Source organism: Marmota monax, unplaced genomic scaffold, assembly GCF_021218885.2.
Source record: "Marmota monax isolate L192 unplaced genomic scaffold, Marmota_monax_Labrador192_F-V1.1 WCK01_AAM20220418_F8-fsc00064, whole genome shotgun sequence".
Taxonomy (NCBI): domain Eukaryota; kingdom Metazoa; phylum Chordata; class Mammalia; order Rodentia; family Sciuridae; genus Marmota; species Marmota monax.
Genome location: NW_026694542.1, coordinates 10,368,720 through 10,390,796, shown reverse-complemented (window position 1 = coordinate 10,390,796; position 22,077 = coordinate 10,368,720). Strand labels below are relative to the sequence as shown.

General features: G+C 36.5%; 1 protein-coding gene across 4 annotated transcripts in view; it reads left to right on the top strand.

Annotated features, from left to right (window-relative positions):
- The window catches only part of Fbxl20 (F-box and leucine rich repeat protein 20), a 111,072-nt gene that overhangs the window by 42,524 nt on the left and 46,471 nt on the right, over window positions 1-22,077 (top strand). For all 4 annotated transcript variants that reach the window (XM_046420600.2, XM_046420601.2, XM_058571578.1 and 1 more), the window contains exon 2: window positions 13,124-13,185. In XM_046420600.2, the coding sequence (XP_046276556.1) occupies window positions 13,124-13,185 (62 nt within the window). The remainder of the gene's footprint in view (window positions 1-13,123; window positions 13,186-22,077) is intronic.

Sequence of the window (22,077 nt, the reverse complement as noted above, 5' to 3'; positions counted from 1 at the left end):
TATACTCAAGAAAGGACTGAGGGTATAGCTCAGTGTTAGAGTGCTTATCCTGTGTTCAATTCCTCAGTACCACAAAAGAAAAAGTAGTAAATAGAAACTCTGTGAAGGGCCATGATATTGGACTTCACAGAAAAAAATAATTTCAAAGCATCTGTTTTAAACATGTTCAAAGAAATAAAACAAAAATAATTGAAGGAAAGCATGATGACAATGACCTCTCACAGAGAAGATCAGTAAAATGGCATTATAAAAATGATAGAGGAATGGTTGTGCAGTTTAGTGATAAAGCATGTGCTTAGCTCAAATTTGAAAAACATTGATTTATACATAGATATACTTTAATGATCTCCAAGTAGGATAAATACAAAAATATCCATACCTGGCTGCATTGTTATCAAACTCTTTAAACCCAAATACAGAGAAAAACCCTGGAAAGCAAGGAAAAAACAAAACAAAACAATTCATGATATACAGGAGAACAGCAATATGGTGAACAGCTAGCTTTTCATCATAAACAATAGAAGCCAAAAAGGAGTTGGATGATATCAAATATGTTGAAAGAAAAGGTTAGCAATCAAGAATTCTGTATCCATGTAATAACTGACACCCTGAAGAAGGTGAATAGATAAAATAGAAATATTCATTTGTAAATCATATATAATAAGGGTCTAGTATCCAGAATATATGAAGAATTATTTTTTTTTCAGTTGTTGATGGACCTTTATTTTATTTGCGTATTCATATGTGGTGCTGGGAATCGAACACAGTGCCTCACACGTATGAGGCAAGTGCTTTACCTCTGAGCTACAACTGCAGCCCCATGAATAATTCTTACAAGTCAATAAAGCAATCCAATTTTGGGCCTGGGGTTGTAGCTCAGTGGTAGAGTTCTTGTCTATCACATGTAAGGCATTGGGTTTGATCCTCAGCACCACATAAAGAACTAAAATATAAGAATTTTTTTTAAAAATCCAATTTTAAGAGTAGGGATTTGCTGGGCTTGGTGGCTCAGGTGTGTAATTCCAAAGGCTCAGGAAGCTGAAACACAAACATCACAAGTGTGAGGCCAGTCTGGGCAACTTAGCAAGACCCTGTCTCGAAATAAAAAGAGTCGGGGATGTAGTTCATTGGTAGAGCACTCCTGGGCTCCATCACCAGTACTTTGAAAAAAGGTGGATGCATCTGGGATATATCTCAGCAGTGGAGTGTCCCTGGTTTCAGGCCCTAGTATGGTGGAGGGGAGTAGTTGTGGGGGAATGAGTCAAGGATCAGAATTAGGACTGGGAGTGTAGTTCAGTGGTAGAGTGTGCGAGGTCCTGGGTTCCATCCCAAGCACCACAAGGGGGGGAAAAGGATCTGAATAAATAATTCTCCAGAAAAAAAAATACACAAATGGCCAACTAGCACATAAAAAGATTTTCAACATTACTAGTCCTTAGGTAAGTGCAAATTGAAATCACAATGAAATACCACATTACAAATTCTAGGTTGGCTATAATTTAACAAAGAGGAAAAACAGAGCTAAAAAAGCAAGGGTTGGCAAGGATATGGAGAAATGTGAACTCTTGTACATTGCTGATAGGAATGTGGAATGTCATAGCCACTATGGGAAACAGTTTGTTGATTTCTTTAAAATGACCATAATTCCACTCCATACCAAAAGAATTTAGAACAGTATTCACATACTGTGAATATATGCATAGTAATGTTTATAGCAATAATACAAGAGCCAAAAGGTTCGAACAACCCAAGTGTCCATTGACTTGTGAATGGGTAAACAAAACATGGTATACATACAATGGAATATTATTAAACCATTAAAATGAATAAAGTTCTGAGAGCCAGAACAATGTAAATAAGCTTCAAAAGCATTATAAAAAGATATGAAACTAGGTGTGGTTGTGCATGCTTGTAATCCCAGCAGCTGGGGAGGCTAAAACAGAAGGATTGCAAATTTGAGGCCAGCCTCAGCAATTTAGCAAGATACTGTCTCCAAATAAAAAATGCAAAGGGGTGGGTATGTAGCTAAGAAGTAGCAAGCCCCTGGGTTCCATTTCAATACTTCAAAAAGGAAAAAGAAGCCAGTCATAAAAAATATCATATACTGAATGATTTCATTTATATGAAATATTTAAAACAGGGAAATCCATAGGCAGAAAGCAGACTAGATGATATCCTGGGATGTGGGGGAATAGGGCTCAGATGATTACTTAATGGGTACAGGGAGATGAGAAAGTTTTGAAACTAGAAATAACTTTATTTTTATTAATGTGGTACTAAGGATCAAATGCATTGTCTCATACATGCTAGGCAAGCGCTCTTCCCCTGAGCTATAACACCAGCCCAAATTAGACATTTTAAAATGCTTCATTTTGTTTATAAGAATTTCTTGTCAAAATGGTTTTAAAAATGATTCTAGGGGTTCGGGATGTGGCTCAAGTGGTAGCATGCTCGCCTGGCATGTGTGGGGTACTAGGTTCGATCCTTAGCACCACATAAAAAGATATTGTGTTCACCTAAAATTAAAAAATAAATATTTGGGGGAGAAAAGCAACAAAAATGATTAATTTTGTGTGTCAACTTTAGGGGACTAAAGGAGCCTAGATAACAGATAAATTATTTCTGGGTATGTCTGTGAGGGTGTTTAAGAGGTTGGTGTTTTAATCAGTAGACAAGATCTGCTCTTCTCTGATGTGAGTAGGCATCATATAATCCATGGAAGCCCTGCATCGAACAAAAAGATGGAAAAAGGGAGAATTCTCTCTTCTTGATTTGAGGCATCTCTCTTCTCTTGCCCTTGAGCTCCTGGGCCTTTGGACTTGAACTAAATTACACCAGCTTACCATGAGCCAGCTTACCCAGAATAAATCTTTTCCTTCTTCCCGACCCCATCTCCTACCTCCTGTTGCTTCTGTTTCTCTGGAGAACCCTAATACTATGTTATTCAAAAACTGAGGCAAAATAAAAACATTCCCATTAGACAAAAGCACTCAGACAGTTTGTTGTTAGCAGATCTGTCTTGCATGAACTATTAAAGACTTTTCAAGCTGAAAGGATACAGATGGTAACTTGAAGAAAAAACACTGTAAATGTTAATTACAGAGGTATAAATATAAAAAACTGTAAATAAACTGTTCTTTTATTATTTTAACTGAATTAAAAGACATTTGCATAAGACTAATTAAAATTATAAAGTTGTTTATGAGATAAGTATGTAATGTATGTAATGTATAATAGCAAAAGAAGGGAAGAAGTGGAGTTCTGTTGTAGCACAGTTTCTATATTTTACAGGAATTGATTTTTAGTAATCTGAAATAGATTATGATAAGCTATTGTAATTGCTAGAGCAACCATTAAGGAAATAAATACATGCATTTAAAAACAAACAGTGAAAGAAATATAATGACACACTAGAAAATATTTATTTAAAACACAAGGCAAGTAAAAGAGGAACAGAGTTACAAGAAATATAAGACATTTATTTATAAAATACGTAGAATGAGAAACATGTCTAACCAATCTTAAATAGATTAAATATTCAGTCAAAAGGCATATTTGTCACACTAAATAAAAAAGATTTAATTTTATTCTATGTAGAAGAAATACACTTTAGATTCAAAGGTACAAATAGGTTGAAAGTAAAATAATGGAAAGATGAGGTACTACATGTACTAGAGTTGAACAATCCTAGAATGAAATAAAACTGTTTGATTCACAGTAGCTTCAGTAGCATCAAAAAGAATCAAATAGTGCCAGATGTGGTGACTGTAACTATAAAAATTGTAGAATAAGATATGGGATCTTATGAACTTGGGATAAGCAAACAATTCTTGTATGTAAGGTCAAAAAAGCATGAATCATCTGCACTCAGTGGCACACTCAGTAATTCCAGCAACTCTGGAGGCTGAAGCAGAAGGATTGCAAGTTTGGAAGCCAATTCAGCAGTTCAGATGGCTAAAGGAAAAGAAGGGTAATAACTGTAACTACCCATACCACTATACAGCCAGTTTTTCTTTTTTTCTTTCCCTCTCTTTCCTTTCCTTTCCTTCCCTTTCTTTTCTTTCCCTTCCTTCCCTTTCCCTCCCTCCCTCCCTTCTTCCCTTCCTTCCTTCCTTCGATTTAACCCAGTACCCCCTGCTTTACCACTGAGCTTCATACCTGGACTTTTTTATTTTTTATTTTGAGACAGAATCTTGCTAAATTGCTGAGACTGGCCTCAGTCTTTCATTCCTCCTGCTTTAGCCTCCAGAGTTACTGGGATTAAAATCCTCAATTCTGTTTAATAACATTTCTAACATCCCGAAGATTTCTTATGCCTATCAGTAATTAATACCTATGCCCCTCCCCAGCCACAAGCAACCACTGCTTTGCTCAAGTACACCTGGTTGTACAGCCACTTGGGAAAATAATTGAGTGGTTTCTTCAAAAGTGTATTACAGGGCTGGGGCTGGGGCTCAGCAGTAGAGTATTCACCTACCACATGTGAAGCCCTGGGTTCAATCCTCAGCACCACATATAAATAAATAAATAAAATAAAGGGATTGTGTCAAACTACAACTAAAAAATAAATATTAAAAGAAAGTTTATTACAAACTTACTATATGACCCAGCAGTTCTTTACTTAGGAATCTATTCAAAAGCAGTGAACACATTATTACCAAAAGATTTGTTGTTGTTATTTTTAATATTTATTTATGTTTTTAGTTATAGTTGGACACAATACCTTTGTTTTATTTATTTTTACATGATGCTGAGGATCAAACCCAGGGCCCTGCACGTGCTAGATGAGCTCTCTACCACTGAGCCACAACACCAGCCCCACAAAAGATTTGTTTTGAGAGTGATCATAGCAACATTATTCATAATATGCAAACATTGAAAGCATTTTAAATGTCTATCAGTTAGTGGATAAACAGCATAGAATTATTTCATACATTGGGATTCTATTCAGCAATCAAGTGGAACAATCTTCCCTGCAATAGGGAAGAATCTCAACAACATTTTTTTATAAGAGTTAAAGCAGCCAGATACAAAAGATGGCCTATTATATAATTTCATTTTTTGGATTTACATGGATTGTATATGAAAAAAGAAAATCTGCAAAGACAGAAAACAAAGAAGTGTTTGCTGTTGACTGGGGAGAAACATGGGATTGATTACAGATAGGGCATAAGAGATCTTGGGGGTGTTAGAATGTTATAAAACAGAATTGTGAGGATTTCAACATTTGTGGATTTTCTAAAAAAAAGTTTATGCTTAATGCCAGTAAATTTTATGTATGTGAATTATACCACAATAAGGCTATTTTTAAAATATTGTATACACATGAAATTCCATGGCAGTGAAAACTTTTAGTAATTATTACTTTGGAGACTGCGATGGGGAATGAGCCCAATGTTTCAAGCATTACTTTAAAAAAATTTAATGTAGCTAACATCCATTGAAATAAATGAGCCATAAGCAAGATCTCTGAACTTTTGTTTTTCCAAATATTTTATTTTCATTTGCTTATTTCTTCAAATATTTTGTTATTTTATTTGTTGCAATGATATTTAACCTGTTTCTGTATTGCTGTCATTCACATTTTTTTTGCAAATGGATAACATTCAATTCGATATTTTTATTGTAGTTTTTTGGGTTTTTGCATGGCACTCTACTATAGAGATACAGAGTTAAAAAGCCACAGAAGCCTGCTGGGACTTTAGAGTCAAAAAGAGGGATTAGACTACTTCCAGATCCCTACAGTATAAATAACATTCATTGACTCAGCAATCTCTAGGCACTGTTGATTGCTGACTATATTGTGGTGAACTAAATAGACAAGGTCCCTTTCCTGTGTCTGTATAAAGGACATCATGTTAGTTCAGAACTGGTGTTTAGGAATCTAGGTAAGATTAGGAAATATTTCATGAGATATTTTCCTCTTATTGATTGTATTTTACTATATCTCATCAAATCAAAGATGCCACAAATTAAAACGCACCATTATCTTTTACACCTCAAAGTACATTTAATTAGAAGATGTGTCCTTATTTCACAGATATTCAAATGTAGAAGATGCCTTTAAATTTCTAATTATAGTAAAATACATGTAGTTTAAAATTAACCATCTTAGCTGATTTAAGTATACAGTTCAGTAATATTAATAAAGTACATTCATAAGGTTGTATAACCAGTCTTCAGAACTCTTTTTACAAATAAAAGATACCCCTCCTTTTTTCTTGGTACTGGGGATGCTTAACCACTGAGCCATATCCCCTTTCTGTCTTTTAAAGACAGGTTTCTTAGGGCCTTGATAAGTTGCCCAGGCTGCCCTTGAATTTTCGATCCTCCTGCCTCAACCTCCTGAGTTGCTGGAATTACAGGAGTGCACCACAATGCCCAGCTAAAACAGAAGATAGGGGATGGGGATGTGGCTCACGTGGTAATGGCTCGCCTGGCATGCCCGGGTTGTTGGGTTCTATCCTGAGCACCACATAAAATAAAATAAAGGTGTTATGTCCACCGAAAACTGAAAAATAAATATTAAAAAATATTTTCTCTCTCTCTTTAAAAAGAAAAAAATAATAAAACAATTAAAAAAATAATAAAACAGAAGATACCTTTTAAAATCAAAATATTAGCTGGATGTACTGGCACACACCTGTAATCCCAATGTCTCAGGATTAGTTAGTAGATTAAGCTGCATATGTCAGAGACTGAAATTAAAAGTGGCTTTAAAATGACAGAAATGTATTTTCTCCCATGTCCTCGATGGGTGTGGTGTCACATGCCTGTAATCCCAGCAGCTCTGGAGGTTTAGACAGGAGGATTGTGAGTTCAAAGCCAGCCTCAGCAACTCAGAGAGGCACTTAGCAACTCAGCGAGATCCTGTCTCTAAATAAAGTATAGAAAAGGGCTGGAGATGTGGCTCAGTGGTTGAGCACCCCTGGGTTCAATCCTCATTGCCAAAAGAAACAAACAAACAAACAAAAACCAAAAAACTATGCCCTTCAACTTCATGATATAAGATAGAGTTCCAGTCATCCTAACCATACTCTAAGCAGCAGAATTGAGAAGGGAGGAAAGAAGTGGCATGCCTTCTCTAAGGACATGACTGAAATTGCATGTCTCATTACTTTTTTAAAAATAGTTTTGGTTTGTAGATGGATACAATACCTTTATTTTATTTATCTTTATATGTGGTACTGAGGATTCAACCCACACTAAGCAAGCACTAAGCAAGCGCTCTTATCCCTGAGCTACAACCCCAACTGTCTCACTGCTTTACATCACAATAGGCAGGTCTCAGTTAATGAGACATATCAAGCTTCAAGGAAGATACAACCTTCTTGTGGTACATGGTGGTGCAGGCCTGTAATCCCAGTTACTTGGGAGGATGAAAGAGGTGAATGAAAAGTTCGAGGCCAGCTAAGCAATTTGCAAGAAAGACCCTGTCTCAAAAATAAAAAAGGACTATTGATGCAGCCCTGTGGGAAAGCAACTTTGGGCTCAATTGCCAGTACCACAAAAGGAAAAAAAAAATGAAAATACAGTCTTCTTTCTGCACAGCCCTGTTCTAGCTAAAAATTAATAATTCTTTGTATCATTTATAAAGCTTGAATAAAAAGGTCAAAAATCTTTTAAAACCCTTTTTAGGGCTTCATGATTTTGAGCAGCAGGGGTCACTGTTGAGCAAATATTTTTCTTGTTTCGGTGTTCTGTCTGCTCTTTTTCTACCAATTCTGGCTTTAAAAAATCTTGAAATTGTTCCTTCGGTCTTATTTGTGTGCTCAGTATTCAAATTCATCATGTTAATAAACTATGCCCCAAAATATGCTAACAGATTTGAAAACTTATTGAAATATTTAAAATAATGACATCTCTCCCGCTCAAAAAAAAACAAACAAAACTTTCTTCTATAAAATGATGTAATACCAATTTGGGACAAGTTGTTTCAAAACTATAATTCCTCAGCTACATAATTTGTAGAAAAAAATTACAATTTTATGTAAGTAAAGAATCTATGCAAATATATGACAAATCACTTAGGTTTGGGTTTGAGTGTTTTTTGTTTTGAATTCAGGGCAATTAATCACTCAGCCACATCCCAGTCCTGTTTTGTATTTTATTTAGAGACAGGATCTCACTGAATTGCTTGGGTCCTTGCTAAGTTGCTGAGGCTGACGTTGAATTTGTGATACTCCAGGCTCCCAAGCTGCTGGAATTTTGGGCATGCACCACTTCGCCCAGCTCAAATTGCTTAGTTTTTGTTTTGTTTTGTTTGGTACTGGAAATTGAACTCAGGGGCACTTGACAAGAGAGCCACATCGCCACCCCTACTTTGTATTTTCTTTAGAGACAGGGCCTCACTGAACTTAGCGCCTCGCTTTTGCTGAGGCTACTTTTGAGCTTGTGATTCTCCTGCCTCAGCTTCCCAAGCCACTGGGATTATAGGCGTGTGCCACTGTGCGTGGCTCAAACACTTAGTTTTTAAGAACCTGCATATTTAAGACAATTCTATTCCTAAAAGACGACTTTTGATAGTATCTGCTTACTTAGGTTATGTTGAACTTCCTTGAAACAATAAGGAATGAACATTGTAGTTGCTTCATGTTTTTCCTATGACTGCTTCCTTGTAATTGTGAGTAGATTACAAAAATATATTATTATATATCTCTACGTTCATATAATACTAATATACCTCTAGTTCAGCTACTTGGGAGGCTAAGACAAGATAACTTGAGCCCAGGAGTTCAGGAGCAGCCTAGACAACATAGAAAGATCCTGTCTCTTAAAAATAAATATTAAGAAAATAAAATCAGATTATGAAAGAATGTCAAATGTTAAACTTTTATTCACTGGCCTATAAATAATATGCCTAAAATTTTTCACAAATTTGTTGTAATGCCTTGATCCAAAATGTTTTGACACCCCTTTATGTTTTTGTGTGAGAAACTTAGAATTTGTGTTCAGCTGAAATAGTAAAATAACTGCAACAGTTATATTCTGTCAATTCTGTGAACCATTGTTTTATGAAAAATAGTTTACTAGAAAGGGTTTACTAGATAAAGCATTTAATATTGCTTTGTGTCTACCTTCTAAGGTTATTTCCTAAGATCCATTGCTACATTTAATTGATGTTAAATGTTCTCTTTTCTCGCCAATGACCCACACACAAAGATGAACTTGGTTTAAAAGAGCTGGCTGCAATATTAAGCTAAGAAAGCCAAGAAAAGACACACAGAGTAGTTTTCAAAAGTTTTCCAGTTGAGGGAGAGAGAGCTCTGCGACCTTAAGGGTCAGCTTCCACACTGGACAGAACCCTGGAAAAGAGACAGTGAGCCCCAAGTTTTCTTTATTTTATAGCAGAGACATCAGAGGGGGATAAAGTTTCAAGGGTAGAGTCTTGTTTAGTGATGTCTCCTGGTCAGCAGATTGATTGACATCATGGTGAGTCACATCCATCTCAGGTGGTGTGTGGGATTTTAGGCGGAGCTGAGGCGGAGCCGCACCTGTATCATGTATTCAGTCCCTGACAGGGAGTTTGCAGAGCCAAGCCTATCCCTTCAAGAGGCTACTATGTGTAACACAATCCACACACAGCCTACGGACAGCTGGTGACACTGGTTTTGTTAGAAGTGTAAATTCTTGAGTTCTGAGACTCTCGATCTAATTTTTCTGGTCCATTGGTTCTCACGTTTTAGGGTACATCATATCACCTTGAAGTCTTTTTAAGGTACAGATTGCCTCCATTTCCCTTCCTCTACCATTCCCCCAGGTACTCATTCTATAGGTCTGGGGTCCAACCCAAGAATTTATATTTCTAACAAGTTCTGTGGTTAACGCTGATGCCCTTGGTCAGAGGACCACATTTTGTGAACCACTGATCTATTCTTTACAAACTTAAAGTAGGATACTTATGTGCAAAAGGAAGGAGTGAAGGATATATAAATCTGCATAGATATCCCATACATGTGCTGTTTCCCAGATATTCCCAGGTTTATGTGTCCCTTTCCCCTTCTTCACATACCATCATACTCTAGAGGCAGCAACATGCAGTCTATATAATAGACTGTACTAGGAAAATATAAAATTTTAAATTTTTTGTTCTTTTGTATTACATCTACAGTTAAAGAAGAAATCATGTGAACAACATATAGCATGTTTATTTTATTAATATTTATTTTTTACTTTTAAGTGGACACAACATCTTTATTTTACATTTATGTGGTGCTGAGGATCAAACTCAGTGCCTCAAACATGCTAGGCAAGCACTCTACCACTGAGCCACAACCCCAGCCCCAGCATATTTATTTTTTAATTTACATTACCATGTATTCAAAGGAGCAGAGTATCTTATTAGGAGAGACATAGCATTTAATAGAACACTTTGAGTATACAGAATAATGATTATGCCTTTTTTTTTTCTCTTTCCCTTTCTGGTACTGGGAACTGAACCCAGATGTGCATACCCTTAACCCTTTTTCATTTTCATTTTGAAAAAGGATCTCACTAAATTGCTGAGGTCTTGAACTTCCAATCCTCCTGCCTCAGTCTCCTGAGGAGCTGGGATTATAGGTGTGCACCACCATACCCAGTTGATACTTTACTTTTTGTAGTTGTTTTTTTTTTTAAAGAGAGAGTGAGAGAGAGAGAGAATTTTAATATTTATTTTTAGTTTTCAGCGGACACAACATCTTTGTATGTGGTGCTGAGGATCGAACCCGGGCCGCACGCATGACAGGCGAGCGCGCCACCGCTTGAGCCACATCCCCAGCCCTCCTTTTTGTAGTTTTGAATTGGGCATAGTGCTAAGAGGTTGGATATTTAGTGATAATATTTTGCTTTTACAGACTTCATTTCCCACCCTGGAGATCTCAAGCTTATTAATGTGTGTTGTTTACAGTCCAACTCCAAGTGTCTCCTAGGTCGTAATCTTTGATATTCTAGCTATTTTTGCAAGATGTTAGTTATATCATCTGTCCTTGATTATTTAGCTTTTAAAATACATGACAATTTTATTTATTCGTACTTAATTATAGGTGTACTCAGGGCTGGGTGAGGTGGCACCACCTATAATCCCAGTGACTTGGGAGACTGAGGCAGGAGAATAGCAAGATAATTTTCTAAAGAATTTATTTTCAGGCTGGGGATGTAGCTCAGTGGGAGAGCACTTTGCCTAGGATACATGAGACCCTGGGTTTGAGCCTCAGTACCACAAAAAAAAAAGAAGAAGAAGAAGAACTTAATTGTCAGTACTCTCATTTCTGTAATCTGTTGCACTGATAGTTGCTAAATGATCCTACTTTTGGTCACCAAGTATTATTGCTTCTTTTAAGAATCCTTATCTTCAAGCCATGGGTGATAGCTCATGCTTGTGATCCTAGCTATTGGGAGGACAAGACTAGCAAATTTGAGGCCAGCCTGGACAATTTAGCCAGAGAAAAGAAAAAAAAGGGATGGGTATGTAGCTCAGTGGTACATATCCCTAATAAGGGGTGAGGAGAGAATACTTTCCTTCAGTTTCTTTTTTTATTCCCATTGCCCCAGCATCGTCTTCTACTTGTATTATAATTTCAGTGGCTATATCTTCTCACTACCATTCCGGAGTTCAGTTGAATTTTTTCAGATTCTTCTTCTTTTTTCAGATTTTTCTTCTTCTTTTTCAGATTCTTCTTCCCTTGTTGTTTCAAATTTCTAGCCTGGTATATAAGTTTCCTCATGATCTAGCCCCACCATGCTTAACAATTAATTCATTAGATTTATTGAGTTCAACAATATATCAGGCATTGTACTCAGCCCTGGAAATATGGTATATGTGACAGCATACTGTGTACCCTCCAAGAGCTTTCCATTTATGTGGAAGGTATTTTATTAAAGTTATTAGAAAATATTTATTATGTAATTAATCTTTAAATATCTGAGATGGGGTACTGCATTCTATTCATTGTTTCTCCTTCCCATCTGCTTCCCCTTCACTAGTTTCTCTACTTTGAATTTTAATGAACTATCTGGACCTTCTTATGGCTCCTTTATTTTGTACTGTTAATCTCTTGTTTGTGTGTTATCACTCTCCTTTTTTTCCTAATTAATTTTGATATTCCTTTAAGAACCAATTTAGATATATCTGCAGGCAGAATTAGTTGTCCCATCTTTTGTTTTGATATACATCTCAATAAGTGAATTATTTGTTTCTGTTTTCTTTATTGTAGAGCAAGAGCTCTTTAAGGACAGAGATATCTTTGTGTCTCATTGCCTAGAAAAGTGCCTGATATTTACAGGGTGTCAGTAATGTTCATTTCATGAAATCAAGAGGAATTTTTGCAATCCTAAAAGCAGGGATTGAATTTAAATTGGCTTCAGTGGCATGTGTATTTGTTGATTTTTACAGTACTTTTTACTCGATATATGTATTTGCTTTTTTACATAGCCTTACTAGACAAGCTTAGATTATGAACACCTTTGTGGCAAAAATGGTAGCTGTGTTTAAAAGTACTCATTGTGGATACTTAATGGCAGTGGTTAGGAAGCAGTTTTCTGCATGTTGTATCTTAAACACAAAAGAGACACATTCCAGGATTCTGAATATCTCCTTGAAAAAGTAAATGCAAGCCAGGTGTGGTCATTTTAAAGTAATCACTCTGCAATAATGTGACCTTGAGCAGTAACCTTTTGTAATTCCTTATCTTGAAAGTGAAGAATGGCATGAAGACTTAAAAACACTAATACATGAAAAACACTTATAGCAGTATCTGGCACATAATATTCTTCTATTATTTATTTTTCCCACTTTTATTTTTCAAGTTTTACATTACATTTTTCCACATTTCTTATTAGTACATTATAGTTGTAAATAATTATGGAACTTGTTATATATTTGTGCTAGGTGAGCGCTCTACCACGAGCCATCATCCCAGCCCCCAGCACTTTTTTCTGTTAGTTCTTTATCTCAAAAGATGGAATTAAATGCCTCAAAACTTTTTTGAATCCCAAAGCATCTCTGAAAATACTATTTAGGCTTACAATGTCCACTATAATTTTTTTAAGTCTCTTGGGAGGATTATCTCTGAACTATTGAGTTGAATATAGTATAAAATGTTAAGTAAACTTGACACTGTTGACAGTGATTTTGTTTTTGCAGATGTTCTCAAATAGTGATGAAGCTGTAATCAATAAAAAACTTCCCAAAGAACTCCTATTACGGTAAGTCTGAATGCTAATTTTGAGTGGTTCGTTTTTTGTTTTGAGTATATATTATTTGTGTATTTAAATTGTTTTTTAGATTTGTTGTCAGTTTTCATTTATGTAAAGTCTTACCTGGTTTGTTTCAATCCCTCTACTGGGGATTGACCGAGGGCCTCATACATTGTAGACAAGTACTCTATACTGAGCTACATCTGCACCCCTTTTTATTTTGGGACACTCTTATTACATTGCCATGGCTGCCCTTGAACTTGCGATTTCTTTCCTCAGCCTCCTTAGGAGCTAGGATTATCCACCATGCCTGGCTTGATTTTTTTGTTGTTGTTGTTTTGTTATTGTTTTTGTGCCAGGAATTGAACCCAAGGACACTTAACAACTGAGCCACAATCCCAGCCCTTTTTATTTTTTATTCTGAGACAGTGTCTTCTTGGGTTACTTAGGGCCTCACTGAGTTAGTGAGGCTCACCTGGAACTATCTTATTCCACATTTTTTAGGTGTGAGTCAAGATATTTGAAAGTTTAATTTAGTAGCAGTTTTTCGAACTTACATCTATATTTGATTTTGTTTATTAATTTTACCTTTGCCCTATTCTTGTATATAGGTGGTATTGAGATAGGGTCTTGCTAAGTTGCTTAGAGTCCCATTGAAATGCTGAGGCTGACCTCAAACTTGGGATCCTCCTGCCACCAAGTGGATGGGATTATAGGCATGTGCCCACCATGTCCAGCTTACACATGGAGTGGAGCAATAAAAAAATTATTAAAGAAATTTAGCCAAGAGATAAGGGTACTAGAGAGAATATTTTCTGTAATTCTTTAGAGTACAGCACTGCCTACCTCTCCTACCTCTGCCCTTTCTAGCTTTGGTTACTGTTTTTGACACCAGTATAGTACCTTTTGATGAGCTATAAGGTCTTTTCTTAACAGAGAGATGAATCAGATGAAGATAAATTCCTAAATCATCCTGCTTTTTTACCAACAACTCCTCAAATTCCAGTGGCTTTTTTTCTAAGGCTGAGGGCAAGTGCACAAAAGACAAAGTCAGAGCATACAAGTGCTTAGAGCCAAACATTATGGCAAGTATCAGTCCATAGCCTCAGCTCTTGGGAAGCTGAGGTGGAAGGATCTCTTGAGCCCCAGGGTTCAAAACCAGGAAAAAAAAAACAACAGGGGGTCAGGGGAAGAAGGAAGGAATTTAGGATTGTGCAAAGGGGAGTGGGGAAAGGGGTGGGACTGTGGGGATAGGAAGGACAGTAGAATGAGACAGAAATTGTTACCCTATATACATGTATGATTACACTACCAGTAAGACTCTGCACTGTGTACAGCCAGAGGAATGAGAAGTTGTGCTCCATTTGTGTACAGTGTGTCAAAATGCATTCTACTGTCATGTGTAACTAATTAGAACAAATTTTTGAAAAAAGATAATAAATAAACAAAAACAAAAAACCCACCTCTGCTTAGATGTGTGGAATATAGCTCACATTCACTTATGTTCCATTGCCACATGTCCAAGCCTAACATTTATAGAGTGGAAGAGTATATAGGTGAATGAATCTGTGAATATATATGAATTTATCATGTATATACAGACATATATGAACTTTCTAATTCTACCTGTTCTCCTCACTCTTAGGCACTGGGCAGAGTGAAGAGTAACATAACTATATCCTAGTACTGCTACTGCCTCTCAGGTTAGGACACTACCAGCCATGCCAGGGTTTGGGAGTGAGAAAAGTTAGAAATATCTGTCCTTTCTTAGTAGTCTTGAGTTGAGTGGTTGGGAAAAAGGAAATGGAAGAAAGAAGGCATGTGTTTGACTTCTCACATTGGAACACTAGAGGTATTTTATCCTTAGTAACATTTTTGTCAATGAGAATTTGGTTCTAATGTATATATATTATATTGGTACTGACCAATGTGTGCATTATGGGTTAAATTAGCTCCTTTCTAAGCTAAGCAGGAAACTTCACTACTGTTAGGATTTCTAGGGGAAATTAGTTGAGTTCCAAACAATCAATTCTGAACTTAAAGTTGAAAACAAGTTCCTTCCTAAATTGGAGATCAGATGAAAAAGGGAAACTGACATAAAACATACTACTTATTAGTGCATTTAGATATATAAAACAATTAGTTTAATCATTGTTTAAATCACTGAAGACAAAGAGGAAAGAGGCTTTTTTTTTTTTTTTGCGCTATTGGGTATTGAACCCAGGGACATTCCACTACTGAGCTATATCCCCAGCCCTTTTTATTTTTTATTTTGAGACTTGCTAACTTTTTTTTGCTAATTGCTAAGGCTGACATCAAACTTGGGATCCTCAGCCTCTCAAGCTGCTGGGATTATAGGTGTGCTCCACCATGCCTCGCTGGAAAGAGGCTTTGATATATTTGACATTAAACTGGACAGATAGGGCTGGGGATGTGGCTCAAGCGGTAGCGCGCTCAACCGGCATGTGTGCGGCCCAGGTTCAATTCTCAGCACCACATACAAAGATGTTGTGTCCGCCAAATACTAAAAAATAAATATTAAAATTCTCTCTCTCTCTCCCTCTCTCTTTAAAAAAAAAACTGGACAGATAACTATTGGTCAGTGGTTAAATATTAATAAATTTAGTTTGGGGCATTTGTAATTTTAAGAAATTCATCTATTTATGTTTGTTTGTTTTTGGTACTGGGAGTTGAACCCAGGGGCACTTAACCATTGAACCACATTCCAGCTCTTTTTATTTATTTTTTAAATGTTGAGACAAGGTTTTGTAAGTTGCTTAGAGACTAGCTTAGTTGCTGATGCTGGATTTATTTTTTTTATTTATTTTTTTTTTAGAGAGAGAGAATTTTAATATTTTATTTTTTTAGTTTTCGGCGGACACAACATCTTTGTTTGTATGTGGTGCTGAGGATTGAACCCGGGCCGCATGCATGCCAGGCAAGCGCGCTACCACTTGAGCCACATCCCCAGCCCTGATGCTGGATTTAAACTTGGCAATCCTCCTGTCTCAGCTTCCTGAGTCACTGGGATTGCAGGCATATGCCACCACACCCCAGATGTTTCTTAGTTTTCTATATTTCTATATTTATTTCACAAAGGCTTTAATTACAGAAAATAAATATTTTTAAGTACTGGGGATTGAACCCAGAGGCACTTCACTACTGAGCCAAATCCCCAGCCTATTTTTATTTTTTTTATTTTGAGACAGTCTTGCTAAGTTACTATGAGATTCACTAAGTTACTGAAGCTGACCTCAAACTTCAGATCCTCCTTCCGCAGCTTTCTGAGTTCCTGGGATTACTTATCTTTTCCAATATTTAATTTTTTTATTCCTTACTTTATAATCTCCAAGGTAATGTTGAATGGAGATGATTCTATAGGTCAGTCCTATCTTGTTCCTAATCTTAATGGAAATCTTTTTTTTTAATGCTACCCTTAAATATACAGGATTTTGAAAAAAAAAAAAACCTTTATTGTATTATAGTATCACTTTATAATCCTTTTCACTTAATGTATCATGGACTTCTATATATGGAAGTAAATATAACTTGACCAAATCATTTATTGTGGCTGTGCAGTACTCCATAGTAGAAGCATACTAATTGTTTTAAAATAATTTACCTTCTGTTAGGTGCTAAGTGTTTTCCCCACCAATTTACTAACATGACACACCTTAAGTGATTTTTCTTCTTGCAAATCTTTGAAACCATCCATATTTGTCTTATTAGCATAATATCCTGTCATGAATTATTAAAACAAAGAATATAATTTTCTTTAACATTTTTAAACTTACAGAAAAGTTGCAAGTCCAGTACAAAAGCCTTTTTCATTTGCAAGTAAATTTCTGACAGGATCTCCCATCAATTGCCCTGCTTCCTATAAATAAGAAAAATATCTGGAAACACCTTTCTTTGTTTTCTTTGGTACTGGGACTTGAACCCAGGGGGTCTTTTTCACTTAGTTACATCCTCAGGTCTTCCCCCCTTCAAAACAGGTGTTTAATATAAAAATTCTACAATTAGTTTATTATAGATTTTCATAAAAATTTTTAAATAATTTCTATCTGTACTCCAAAAAAAGGTGTTCTACCTTTTATAGTCTTCACTGGCAGTGCATTCTGATGGTAAAGAGAACATCTTACAAATATTCCAGATGATTTGATTAGAATGTATGAAGAGCCTGGTATGGTGGCGCACTGCTGTAATCCCAGCGGTGCAAGAGGCTGAGGCAGGAGGATCATGAGTTCAAATCTAGCCTCAACAATTTAGTGAGACCCTAAGCAACTTAGCAAGACCCTGTCTTTAAATCCAAAAAAAAAAAAAAAAAAAAATAGAAGATAGAGTAAAAACCAGAGTCCCTAGAGTAAATTATTAAAAAAGACTTGTTTGGTCAAGTTTAAGTTTTAATATGGTTATAAACAGTAAAATATACTTGCATTGAATTTTTCAAAGCAAAAATGGTTTTTCCATTTTTTCATTTTGTTTATCTTTCCCAAAACACTATTTTTTTTGGTGGGGGGGGCGGAGCCAGGGATTGAACGCAGGGGCACTTAACTACTGAGCCACATCCCAGCCCTATTTTGTATTTTATTTAGAGATAGGGTCTCACTGAGTTGCTTCCTCACCATTGCTGAGGCTGGCTTTGAACTTGTGATCCTCATTTCTCAGCCTCCCAAGCCACTGGGATTACAGGTGTGTGCCACCACACCTGATTCCCAAAACACTTTTTTTTTTTTTTAATATTTATTTTTTTAGTTGGAGGTAGAATCTCCTTACAGAATCCAAAGTGGTCCTAATTAAAGGCAGGTCTACTAAATACCTGAGTCCTTGTTTGAATCTCTTCATCACCTTACAACAGACGGCACAAAGGCTTTAATTACAGAAAAGAAATATATTTTTTTAGGTACTGGGGTTTAAACCCAGAGGCACTTTACCACTGAGCCACATCCCCAGCCTATTTTTATTTTTTTATCTCGAGACAGTCTTGCTTGCTAAGTTTCTGAGAGACAGCATTAAATTACTGAAGCTGACCTCAAACTCATGATCCTCCTTCCTCAGCTTCTTGGGTTGCTGGGATTTCAGGGGTGCACCACTGCATCTGGCTCCGATAATGTCTTTTTTTTTTTTTTTTTTTTTTTAATTTTTAATATTTATTTTTTAGTTTTCGGCGGACACAACACCTTTGTTTGTATGTGGTGCTGAGGATCGAACCCGGGCCGCACGCATGCCAGGCGAGCGTGCTACCGCTTGAGCCACATCCCCAGCCCCCCGATAATGTCTTTTTAAAAAATATTTATTTATTTTTTAGTTGCAGTTGGGCACAATATCTTTATTTTATTTATTTATTTTTATGTGGTGCTGAGGATCGAACCCAGGGCCTCACACATGCTAGGCGAGCAGTCTACCACTGAGCCACAACCCCAGCCCTCCAATAATGTCTTGATAGCAAAACAGTCCAGTTCATAATCATTGTGTTGCTTTCGATTAATATCTTTTTTATAATAACTTTATTTTATTTATTATTTTTTTAATGTTTCGCAGAGGATCGAACCCAGTGCCTCATATGTGCTAAGGCAAGAGCTCTACCACTGAGCCATAACCCCAGCCTGATATCTAATTTTTTTTTCTAAATATTTATTTTTTAGTTGGACACAATATCTTTATTTTTATGTGGTGCTGAGGATCAAACCCAGGGCCTCACATGTGCTAGGCTAGCAATCTACCACTGAGCCACAACCCCAGCCCCTAATATCTATCTTTAGTCTGAACAATTCCTCAGTATTTTGTTGATTTTGACACTTTTGAAGATTACAGTTCAGCCATTTTGTAGAACTTCCTTCAGTTTGAATTGTCTTATGTTTCCTGGTAATTAGATTCAGGTTATGCTTTGCTAGTAGAAAAAACATAGAAGTGATGCTATATACTTCTCTTTGTATCCTGTTAGTTGACATATACTTTCAAGTTGACTTATTACTTTGTTCACTTTGATTAATAGACTAAAGCAGCGTCTGCCAGGCTTCTTTAATGGAAAGTTAAGTCTCTCTTAACTTTACCTCGCATGTGTGAGGCACTGGGTTCAATCCTCAGCACCACATAAAAATAAATAAATAAAAAATAAAGGTATAGTGTCCATCAACAACTAAAAAAAAAACTGTATTTCCACTGATAATTCTTAATTCTAATCAATTATTACATTCTGTCTAGTTTTCTCCTTTTCCAGATTTGTAACTTCCTTTTATGAAAGTGATAAACCAGACTTCTGTTATGGTTAATGTATATATTCAGTCCCCCAATAATAATCAGTCCTGCAGTACTGCTGCTCCCTCTCAATATGATCCATACTTCACCCCTGCAGGTTCAAACTCTGCATGCCAGGCCACAGTCCTTCTCTTGCACGGATACATTCTTATCCTGAATGGATTCCTGAGCCCACACTAGGTTTCTCCTCTGTGTGGGAGCCCTCTATTCCCTGCTCAGGCTCTGATGCTCATTTCCCAATATATTGTGTGAGGCCACACTCCTTATGGATCCTTACTTTACTTTGCTTGGATTTCGACGTACTGCTCAAGCTTTTGCCCCAGCCCGGAGTTGATGCTTACTTTGTTGTGCTCCCCGTTTTTTATCATAAAATTATTTTTTTTTTGATTTTTTAAATCTATTTTGAAACACTGTGCTGTGCTCCTCTTAATACCCTTCCTTCTTTCTGTAGTAGAACGAAAGAACAACAACAAAATATATGTGTTTTTTGAAGAAACTTATATTATAAACAAATTATTTAAATCTTCGCCCATTTAATATTCTTTCTGAAGTAGTATAGGAAAGCCTTAATAAAAGCCTCCTCTTATTAGTAAGTTCGTGAAAAGATGCTCAACATCATTAGCTATCAGAAATAAATGCCCATTAAAACCACAATGAGTTATCACTTTACATCACCTAGGATGTCTGTAACTAAAAAGTATTGTCAAAGACAAGAAGAAATTGACCTTCATAAATTGCTGGTAGGGATTTTTTTAAGATGACATGGTTGCTCATAACTTAATCTCAGCAACTTGGGAGACTGAGGATAGCAAGCTCAAGACCAGCCTCAGCAACTTAGTTTTGAAACCAGTCTCAAATAATGTTGAGAAAGGGCGGGAGATGTAGCTTAGTGGTAGAGGACCACTGGGTTCAATTCCTACACACACTCCACACCCATACACACAAGCTAGTATGTCCACTGTTGAAAACAGCTTGGTAGTTCGTCAAAAGTTAAATATAGAAATACCGCATAATCCAGCGTTTCTGCTCCTACATTTAAGAATTGAAAATAAATGCACTTGAAAACTTGGAATGTTTGTAACAACAGCATTGTGCACAGTAGTTAAAAAGTGGAAATAACCCAGTTGTCCATCAAAAGAATAGATAAAATACAAAATACCCATATAGTGGAACATCACTTGGCCATTGAAGGAACAAAATATGGATATGTGCTACAACATGAATGTATGTTTTAAAACATGCTTATTGAAAGAAGCCAGACCAAAAGGCCTTACTTATTACTGTGTTATTCCATTTATGTAATATCCAGAATAGATAAATCAATGGATACAGAAAGTAGAGTAGAGGTTTTTTGGGGTTGAGTGGTGGGTGGGAAGTGATGGGGTTCTTTTCAGGGTAATAAATATGTAGAACTCAGTGATGGAGTGCTGCATAGTATGTGTGATCCCTAGCACTACAAAAAAAAAAAATTCTGGAGTTAGTAATGATGGTTGCACAACATTATGGTTACATTTTTAAAAATCTCTGAAGGCTGAGAATGTGGCTCAGTGATGGAGTGCTTGCCTAGTACCTTGCCTGGATTTCACCCCCAACACCAAAAAAGAAAAGCAGCTGGGGGGAAATCACTTAATTATGCACTTTAGAAGGTAAGTTTTAAGCTGGATACAGTGGCCCATGTGTATAATCCCAGTGACAAAGAGCAAAGCCAGCCTCAGAAATTAGCAAGATCCTGTCTCAAAGTAAAAAAATTAAAATGAAATGGGGATGTAGCTATGTGGTAAACATCCCTGAGTTCCTTCCCCATTGCCTCCCAAAAAAGAAGTTAAGTTTTATGGTGTAGATAGAAATAGAGGTAGAAATATAAATTTTAAAACAAATTCTGCCAGTGTTTTTTTGAAAAACAAAAGCCTATGATATATGCCGATGTGGGAATATTCAGTAATTCTTTAACCTTATCCCACCTTTCCTTCCTTCTTCCTTCCTTCCTTTCTCATTCTTTCTTTTTTCTATTTCTATATATATGTGATAGAGTCTGTCACAGCTAAAGGAAGCAAACAAATGAGAAATTAAACAGAAAATGGGGTTATAGAAATGAGAAAGAAAAGAGGTGGACACACAAACTGGATAGGGCCTCCTATCCACAAGCCTGTGCAGCCCTGATATGGTTGCACCCAATTCTTTTGCATCAAGAAGCTGATCTTTCTGGCTGGGGTTGTAGCTCAGTAAGTAGAGCATTTGCATGTCATGTGTGAGACCCAGGTTCAATCCCCAGCACCAAGATAAAAAGAAAAAAGTTGATCTTTTGAGCCATTACCATGGTGTAGATCCATTGGCAGGTTTTATAGCTTTCCCTCTGTCCCTCAGTGAGCCCTAGATAGCAGGATTCTACTTAGGGTCCTGTATCCATCTTCCACATTCCCTTCTTGTACCATCACAGTCCTGGCAATGAACTTCAGGTGTTTTGCCACAGTCTTGAATTTAAGCTTTCACTCTGCAGGACCCCACACAGTGAGGACTTGGCTGACCTAAAGCCTTATCCTACCCTTTCTGACTTAAGTGTAACAAAGATTTTGTGGATTTTTTTCTTCAATGGTGATGTCTCCTTTCTATGATATTATGAGTCCTAATGACAATGTGAAGGTA